Source organism: Rhinopithecus bieti, unplaced genomic scaffold, assembly GCF_001698545.2.
Source record: "Rhinopithecus bieti isolate Rb0 unplaced genomic scaffold, ASM169854v2 scaffold_10685, whole genome shotgun sequence".
Taxonomy (NCBI): domain Eukaryota; kingdom Metazoa; phylum Chordata; class Mammalia; order Primates; family Cercopithecidae; genus Rhinopithecus; species Rhinopithecus bieti.
The window spans coordinates 994,878-1,004,487 of record NW_016806950.1 but is presented as its reverse complement, the minus strand read 5'-3'; the positions used below and the strand labels follow the sequence as shown (position 1 = coordinate 1,004,487).

General features: G+C 50.4%; 2 protein-coding genes across 2 annotated transcripts in view; one reads left to right on the top strand and one right to left on the bottom strand.

Annotated features, from left to right (window-relative positions):
* LASP1 (LIM and SH3 protein 1) overlaps positions 1–1,260 on the bottom strand; it is a 94,296-nt gene extending 93,036 nt beyond the window's left edge. Inside the window, exon 1 of the mRNA XM_017879005.1 lies at positions 1,175–1,260. The gene's annotated coding sequence lies outside the window, so the exon portion shown is untranslated. The remainder of the gene's footprint in view (positions 1–1,174) is intronic.
* Positions 1,261–1,414: 154 nt separating this feature from the next.
* SPMAP1 (sperm microtubule associated protein 1) lies at positions 1,415–8,647 on the top strand. The gene is made up of 3 exons (XM_017879007.1): positions 1,415–1,684; positions 6,193–6,292; positions 8,387–8,647. Exons 1-3 carry the CDS (start codon positions 1,478–1,480, stop codon positions 8,542–8,544), a joined length of 465 nt encoding a protein of 154 aa, XP_017734496.1. The 5' UTR covers positions 1,415–1,477; the 3' UTR covers positions 8,545–8,647.
* The last annotated feature ends 963 nt before the right edge of the window (positions 8,648–9,610 follow it).

Here is a 9,610-nt window from a genome sequence, read left to right as displayed (position 1 = left end):
ATTTATATTTAAATATGTATACATAAAATAGACCAGGCACAGTGGCCCATGCCTGTAAGCCCAGCACTTTAGGAGGCCGAGGCGGGCTAATAATTTGAGGTCAGGAGTTCGAGACCAGCTTGGCCAACATGGCGAAATCCCGTTTCTACTAAAAATACCAAAATTAGCCAGGCTTAGTGGCGGGTGCCTGTAATCTCAGCTACTCAGGAGGCTGAGGCAGAGAATTGCTTGAACCTGGGAGGCACAGGTTGTAGTGAGCCGGGACTGAGCCACTGCACTCCAACCTGGGCGACAGAGTGAGACTTTGTCTTCAAAATAAATAAATAAATAAAAAGAATAAGTAAATAAATAATGTTAATTCGGGTGGGGCAGGATAATTGTTAACTGGACTAACTGGAAGTCAGCTAACTGGATTTGGGGAATCTCTTTGTTTTTTGTTTGTTTGTTTGTTTGAGACGGAGTCTCACTCTGTCACCCAGGCTGGAGTGCCGTGGCGCGATCCCGGCTCACCGCAAGCTCCGCCTCCCGGATTCACGCCATTCTCCTGCCTCAGCCTCCCGAGTAGCTGGAACTACAGACGTCCGCCACCACGCCCTGCTAATTTTGTGTAGTTTTAGTAGAGATGGGGTTTCACCGTGTTAGCCAGGATGGTCTCGATCTCCTGACCTCGTGATCTGCCCACCTCGGCCTCCCAAAGTGCTAGGACTACAAGCGTGAGCCGCCGCACCTGACCTTTTTTTTTTTTTTTTTTCGGTCTTTTGAGACAGGGTCTCCTCTCATCCAGGCTTGAGTGTGGCACAATCATGGCTCACTGCAGCCTCCACCTCCATGGCTCAGCCTGCAGTGCAGCTGGGTCCACAGGTGCGTGCCACCACACTCGGCTAAGTATTCATTTATTCAGTAGAGATGGGGTTTCGCTGTATTGCCCACGCTGGTCTTAAATTCCTGGGCTCAAGCGATACCCCCGCCTCGTTCTCCCAAAATGCTGGGGTTCCTGGCATGAGCCAACGCTCCTGGCCTAGGGAACCTTTCTAAGCTTCAACCTCTAGCTCTGTAAAATGAGAATTGGAAGTAGGTGCAATCTGAACTTTCTGATCAATTCCGGGTACAAGCTTTTCAACAAAACTGAGCTGAGGAAATAGCATGTAATACCGTGGGAAAAGAGAATACTCACCTTAAAGGAAAACTGGGGGAACGGGGCCTAATTGCACACCAACTGCCCACAATCAGTTATCCAGTGTCCTCCCCTTCACTTTCCAACTCCTCTTGCATAGTCAGTCTCTGGTCAACTTCCTCTGGGACCAAGCAAGCAAACTTCCCCCACTGCCTTAAGGACCCACCGGTCAACCCAGGGTGAGTGGAGACAATAGGGTTTGTGTTGCAGGGGTCCTTGACATCACGTAACAATGCACAGGGGTGTCCCCACCTAGGGTCCTCATTCCCTCCAGAAAGGCCCTCCAAGGCTACAGTGGTTGGGATGGCATACCTGAGCGAGTGTCGCCTGCGACTGGAGAAAGGCTTTATCTTGGACGGGGTGGCTGTGAGCACCACTGCCCGCGCTTATGGGCGCTCTAGGCCCAAGCTGTGGTCAGCGATTCCGCCCTACAATGCGCAGCAGGACTACCACGCCCGCAGCTACTTCCAGAGCCACGTGGTTCCGCCCGTTTTGCGGAAAACTGATCAGGTATACGAGCTTCCTGGAAGACCCCACACTCCTCCCTAAATCTTCACTCCAGCGTCCTCACCACAAAGACGACTCTGCCACTTTCACCTCCTCAGTTTACTTTCTTTTCTTTTTTAAATTTTTTTGTTTTTTTTTTTGAGACGGAGTCTCGCTCTGTCGCCCGGGCTGGAGTGCAGTGGCCGGATCTCAGCTCACTGCAAGCTCCGCCTCCCGGGTTTACGCCATTCTCCTGCCTCAGCCTCCGAAGTAGCTGGAACTACAGGCGCCCGCCACCTCACCCGGCTAGTTTTTTGTATTTTTTAGTAGAGACGGGGTTTCACCATGTTAGCCAGGATGGTCTCGATCTTCTGACCTCGTGATCCGTCCGTCTTGGCCTCCCAAAGTGCTGGGATTACAGGCTTGAGCCACCGCGCCCGGCCTCTTTTTTAAATTTTTATCTATTATTATTATTATTATTTTGAGACGGAGTCTCGCTCTGTCGCCCAGGCTGGAGTGTAGTGAGTGGCACCATCTTGGCTCACGGCAACCTCTGCCTCCTGGGTTTAAGCGATTCTCCTACATCGGGAGTAGCTGGGATTACAGGCACGCCACGAAGCCAGACTAATTTTGGTGTTTTTGGTAGAGACGGGGTTTCACCATGTTACCCAGACTGGGATTACAGGTTTGAGCCTGTAATTACAGGGTCTCACTCTTGCCCAGGCTGGAGTGCAGTGGTGCGGTCATGGCTCACTGCAGCTTCCACCTCCCAGGGTCAAGCGATCCTCCCACCTCAGCCTCGTGATTAGCCGGGACTACAGGCGCGCGCCACCCCGCCCGGCTAATTTTTTTTTTTTTTGTAGAGAGGGGGTCTCGCCATGTTACCCAGACTGCTCTTGAACTCCTGGGCTCACACTATTCTCCCGCCACCGCCTCCCAGTTTTCTTAATGAAGCCGGAGGACTGCAGGAGAGGGAGGACAGGTGTTGAGCGCAAGGTCCCGTCACAGAATGGCCTTCCAGCCCCGAATTTGAGAACAGACTCATTCCGGGTTTCTGCAAGGCAAGGGGATAGGGCTCAAAGCCAGCTTCTCCCAAACCAGTCGTCTCTTTGTCCTTTGTGACGTTACAGACCCGCCCTCTAGGGTGACCTCACACCGCAAATTCTCTAAATCCGCGAAAATCCGTGTGACCTCAGTGAGTAAGACAAAGGGAATTGACTTGACTTCCAGGGCGAGACGCCTTCCTCCTGTGACATCATAGTGGCAGGGCGTGGGGTTTGGTCTCTGGGTTCTTTGGTCTGAAGGGAGGGACACCTCTCAAACCTCTGCGGACCTCAGTTCCTCCCCCTGGCCTTTTCCCTCCTAGGTGTAGGCCCCTTCCCAGCAGAGTACACTAACCCCCCAGATCAAAGATTCCGAGACTATTTGCTGATGGTTCAATATTCCCGCCCAACATTTCGCTTCCAGCATTTGTGTTTCTACACAACAGTGGTGTGGAGAAGAGACAGGAGGACTCATGGGGTTATTCTGTGAACAGATCTTGGGGTTTGTGTGTGTGTGTGTGTGTGTAGTCCCAAATGTTTGTTTGCATAGGTCTGTGCAGTGCATGTATATGGACACACATGAGTCACATGTGTGTTGACGCATGTAATTTTTATTTTATTTATTTATTTTTTGAGACGGAGTCTCGCTCTGCCTCCCAGGTTCATGTCATTCTCCCGCCTCAGCCTCCTGTGTAGCTGGGACTACAGGCGCCTGCCACCATGTCCGGCTAATTTTTTGTATTTTTCGTAGAGACGGGGTTTCACTGTGTAAGCCAGGATGGTCTCCATCTCCTGACCTCGTGATCTGCTTGCCTCGGCCTCCCAAAGTGCTGGGATTTCAGGCATGAATCACCGCGCCCTGCCCAATTTTTCTTTCTTTCTTTCTTTTTTTTTTTTTTTTTTTTTTGAGACAGGGTCTTGTTCTGTCACCCTGGCTGGATTGCAGTGGCATAATTTTGGCTTACTGCAACCTCCGCCTTCCGTGTTCAAGCGATCCGCCCACTTCAGCCTCTCCAGTAGCTGGGACTACAGAGACCGGGTTTCACCATGTTGCCCAGGCTGGTCTTGAACTGCTGAGCTCAAGTGATCTGCCCTTCTCAGCCTCCCAAAGTGCTGGGACTACAGGCATGAGCCACCACACTGGCATCGACTGGTAATTTTACAACAGAAGGAACCAGAGTCTGGGGAGGGGAAAAGGAAGAACCCGTGTATTTAAAAACTTGAAAATGATAAGGTATACATATTTTGGAAAAGCTTTCTTTTTTTTTAGACAGAGTCTCACTCTGTCATCCAGGCTGGAGTGGAGTGGCCTGATCTTGGCTCACTGCAACCTTCGCTTCCTAGGTTCAAGCGATTCTCCTGCCTCAGCCTCCCAAGTAGCTGGGATTACAAGTGCCCGCCACCACACCCAGCTGATTTTTTGTATTTTTAGTAGAGACGGGGTTTCACTATGTTGGCCAGGCTGGTCTCGAACTCCTGACCGCAACTGATCCACCTGCCTCAGCCTCCCAAAGTGCTGGGATTACAGGCGTGAGCCACCACACCCGGCCTTGAAAAAGCTTTCCAATTTTCTTTTTCGAGACAGAGTGCCACTCTGTCACCCAGGCTGGAAGTGCAGTGGCACAGCTCACTGCAGCCTCGAACTGCTGGGCTTAAGAAATCCTCCAGTCTCAGCCTCCTGAGTAGGTGGGACTATAGGCGTGTGCTACCATGCCCAGTGGCTAATCTTTTAATTTTTTTTTTTTTTTTTGAGGCAGAGTCTCACCCTGTCGCCCAGGTTGGAGTACAGTGGTGTGATCTCGGCTCACTGCAACCTCAGCCTCCCGGGTTCAAGCGATTCTCCTGCCCCAGCCTCCCAAGTAGCTGAGATTACAGGCACCTGCCACAACGCCCAGCTAATATTTTGTAGTTTTAGTAGAGATGGGGTTTCACCATGTTGGCCAGGCTGGTCTCGAACTCCTGACCTTGTGATCTGCCCATCTTGGCCTCCCAAAGTGCTGAGATTACAGACGTGAGCCACCATACCCAGCCGCAATCTTTTAGTGTTTTGTTGAGATGGGTCTGACCATGTTACCTAGGCTGGTCTCAAACTTCTGGGTTCAAGCAATCCTCTTGCCTCAGCCTCCTAAAGTGCTGGGATTATAGGCACAAGCCACTGTGCCCAGTCTGTTTTTTTGTTTGTTTGTTTTTGAGAGGGAGTCTCACTTTATCTCCCAGACTGGAGTACAGTGGCATGATCTCAGCTCACTGCAACCTCTGTCTCCCGGGTTCAAGTGATTCTCCTGCCTCAGCCTCCTGAGTAGCTGGGATTATAGGCACACGCCACTACACCTGGTTAATTTTTGTATTTGTAGTAGGGGTTTCGCCATGTTGGCCAGGGTGGTCTCCAACTCTTGACCTCAGGTGATCCTCCTGCCTTGGCCTCCCACAGTGCTGGGATTATAGGTGTTAGCCACCGCTCCCAACCAACCTGTTTAATTTTAAAAGTATTATTGTCAAAACCACCATTTGTGGTAGGTATTATTTTCATTTAAATAAAGATAACATTTATACAACTTCATTATGCCAGGCCCTTTATCTGACCAAAACCACTTAAGTCTCACAGCAGGCCGCTGCAGTGACTCAATCCTGTAATCCCAGCACTTTGGGAGGCTGAGGCGGGTGGATCACCTGAGTTCAAGAGTTTGAGACCAGCCTGGCCAATTAGCTGGGCATGGTGGCGCATGCCTGTAATCCTAGTTACTCAGGAGGCTGAGGCAGGAGAATTGTTTGAACCCAGGAGGCAGAGGTTGCAGTGAGCCAAGGTGGCAACACTGCACTCCAGCCTGGGCGACAGTGTGAGACCATGTCTCAAAAAACAAACCTCACAGCAATATTCCTTTTACTGATGGGGAAATTGAGGCCCAGAAAAGCTGTGTAATTGGCCCAAGTTCACAAAGCCTGTTAATGGTTGAGCTAGAGTTAGAACCCAGCCTGTCTGGCAGCAGAGACTGAGCCTTCAGCTGCCAAGCTCAACTGCCCCTCCCTGAGAGGCAATAGGTTCTTCTTTTTTTTTTTGAGACGGAGTTTGGCTCTTGTTGCCCAGGCTGGAGTGCAATGGCCAGATCTTGGCTCACTGCAACTTCTGCCCCAGGGTTCAAGCAATTCTACTGCCTCAGCCTCCTGAGCAGCTGGGATTACAGACGCCTGCCACCATGCCCAGCTAATTTTTTGTATTTTTAGTAGAGATGGGGTTTCGCCATGTTGGCAAGGCTAGTCTCGAACTCCTGGCCTCAGGTAATCCACCCACCTCGGCCTTCCAAAGTGCTGGGATTACAGGCCTGAGCCACTGCGCCTGGGCTGGTTCTTAAATATATTTAGTCTGTCTGCCCCAGTTACCTAAGGCTCTGTCCTCTTCCCTCTCCCCACAGCAAACCCCAGGGCAGTTTGCACTGTGCCCCCCTCAACATTGTAGCTGACAGTCTTCTGTATTCTCTTCCCCACTTTCAGGATCATGGCGGTACAGGAAGGGATGGCTGGATAGTAGACTATATCCACATCTTCGGGCAAGGACAGAGATACCTCAACAGGAGAAATTGGGCAGGGACAGGCAAGTGCTGCCTCCCTTTCCAGCCTCATCATGGTTCCTGGGCCATAGCAAGGCCTGGTTGAGGGGAAGAGGCTAAGGGACTGCATCCTTCCAGGTTTTCTTCACATACATGAGCATATGGTGCCACAATGCTCCCTGATATTAGTTAATAAGCACCAGTACTGTATGTCAGGCCCCAATTTTTTTTTTTTTTTTTTTTTTGAGACATGGTCTCAGTCTGTCACCCAAACTGGATTGCATGAAATGCAGTAGCACGGATGAGTGTGGTGGCTCATGCCTGTAATCCCAGCACTTTGGGAGGCTGAGGCAGGTGGATCACTTGAGGTCAGGAGTTCCAAACCAGCCTGGCCAACCTGGTTAAACCCTGTCTCTACTAAAAATACAAAAAGACAATTAGCCGGGCGTGGTGGCTTGTGCCTGGAATCCCAGCTACTTGGGAGGCTGAGGCAGGAGAACTGCTTGAACCCAGGAGGTGGAGGTTGCAATGAGCCAAGATCATGCCACTGCACTCCAGCCTGGGCGACACAGCAAGACTCCATTTAAAAAAAAAAAAAAAAGAAATGCAGTAGCACAATTACTACTCACTGCAGTCTTGACCTCCTGGGCTTGAGCAATCCTCCCACCTCAGCCTCCTGAGCAGCTGGGCCCACAGGTGTGCACCACCACACTCAGTTAATTTTTTTATTTTTTGTACAGATGGAGTCTCCCTATGTGGCCCAGGCTGGTCTTGAACTCCTAGGCTCAAGTGATCCTCTGGCCTCAGCCTCCCAAAGTGCTGGCATTATAGACATGAGCCATTTGTTAGGCACTTTTCACCCTTATACTAACCCCACAGCACAGGTAGGAAACAAGTTTCTTTAGTTAAAGTAATTTGGCAAGAGGGCTGAGCTGGAATTAATATTCTGCTCTTCCTGGCCTGGTACAGTGGCTCATGCTCATGCCTGTAATCCCAGCAGTTAGGGAGGCTGAGGCAGGCAGATCACGAGGTTAAGAGTTCAAGACCAGCCTGGCCAACATAGTAAAACCCCGTCTCTACTAAAAATACAAACAATTGGCCAGGCGTGTTGGCGGGCACCTATAATCCCAGCTACTCAAGAGGCTGATGCAGGATAATCTCTTGAATCCAGGAGGCAGAGGTTGCAGTGATCCAAGATTGCATCATTGCACTCCAGCCTGGGCGACAGTGTGAGACTCCGTCTCAAAAACAAATGAACAAAAATATTCTGCTCTTCCCAACTCTGAAGCCCCTGTTCCCCTCACTGCTGCATCCTGCTCATTTTCCAGGCCCAGGTTAACAACAATGGGAAAGAGTTGAGAGATATTTTTCTTTTTTTTGAGACTGAGTTTTGCTGTGTTGCCCAGGCTGGAGTGCAGTGGCACGATCTCGGCTCACTGCAAGCTCTGCCTCTTGCGTTCACACCATTCTCCTGCCTCAGCCTCCCAGGTAGCTGGGACTACAGGCACCTGCCACCACGCCCAGCTAATTTTTTGTATTTTTAGTACAGACAGGGTTTCATTGTGTTAGCCAGGATGGTCTCGAGCTCCTGACCTCGTGATCCACCCGCCTCGGCCTCATAAAGTGCTGGGATTACAGGCGTGAGCCACCGCGCCCGGCCGAGATATTTTTCTAACAGGGTAAACCCTCCTCCCAGCCCAGCTCCACCATCGTGGGTCACTTCTCTAGTCACATGATACTTTGTGCCATTTGGCCCAATTGATCTTGATCTCATCCATTTTTTCCACATGGGTCAGAGGCAAAGGTGAGATTTTTCTCATTTCTTGTGGGAGAAAAGCAAGCTTTGCCAAACCCAGAATTTCTGGCCCTTCCTGTCCCAGCACAAACCATTCACAGTTTTCCTGCAATTATTCCTGGTGGGGGGTTTTATTTCTAGGAAGCCTTCTGTCCCTCAGCCTCACCAGCCCTTGGCTTTTCAGCCCAGAGGCTCAGGGAATTTGAGGATTGCATGTTCAGCTGTGGGCATGGGGAATGCAAGTGACTATGCCTGGTTGGCATCCCATACCACACCCAGGGGAATGGGGAAGCCAAGAGGTGGGCTGAATGCAGGCTCAGGCCTCTCTCTCCTTGCCCCCAAGGGCATTCTCTCCAGCAGGTGACTGGGCACGACCACTACAATGCTGATCTGAAACCAATCTATGGGTTCAATGGAAGGTTTGGCTACCGCCGGAACACTCCAGCCCTCCGTCGGAGCACGTCCGTCTTTGGAGAGGTCACCCACTTCCCTCTGTTCTAACAGCATCTTTTCCCTTCCTAACCATCGACCTGAATTTCTAAGACAAATGTTTAGATGAACTCTTAATGTGTTTTTACGTTAAAAAATTTAATTTGTGTCTCCACGTGTGCTGTTTCTTCCCTGAGATTGGAGGAATGAGCCAGTTCTACCCTTGGCTTTTCTTCCCCCTGGAGAGGAGGTGAGAGGAGAAAGGGCTTCTCAGGCCTACACCCTTGCACTCCATACTAACGAGTGCCAGGTTTGAAAGGAGGGGCTTCAGTTCTCCCCTACCAGTGGGACAAGAAGGAGCCACACTACTCAACCTCAATAAAGCACTTCCCCAGCTGTCAGCAGAGCCCCAGGTCAGAGCTGGCTATTGTTTCCATCAAGAACAGAGCAAAGGCCAAGCTCCTTGGCCTACGCCTGTAATCCCAGCACTCTGGGAGGCCGAGATGGGAGAATTGCTTGAGCTCAGGCAGGTGGATCACTTGAGACCAGCCTGGGCAATATGATGAAACAGTCTTTACTAAACATATACATATGTTTATGTGTGTGTGTGTGTGTATGTTTATGTACATATATGTGTATAGATATGTATATATATAGAGATAGAGAGAGAGAGAAGGAGAGAGAGAGAGAGACTCATTCTGTTAGCCCAGACTGGAGTGCAGTGGTGTGATCTCAGCTCACTGCAACCTCTGCCTCCAGGGATTCAAGCAATTCTCCTGCCTCAGCCTCCCTAGTAGCTGGAATTACAAGTGCCTGCCACCACTCCCAGCTAGTTATTTCGTATTTTTAGTGGGGGCGGGGTTTCACCGTTTTGGTCAGGCTAGTCTCGAACTCCTGACCTCATCTCGGCCTCCCTGAGTGCTGGGATTACAGGCGTGAGTCACCCTCCTGGCCCAGGATGTCATTTTTCAAGTGTTCCCTTTCAGTTTATTGGTGGCCAATGGAAAAGCCAAACCAGATGATGGATAATTAAGAAGGTGGGGCTTTAGAATACAAAACTTGCCAGAACTCGTGTGGGTGGAACTTGATTGTATTGAGTCACCATAAGTGGACACGGAAGGAATGTATAATGGACAGA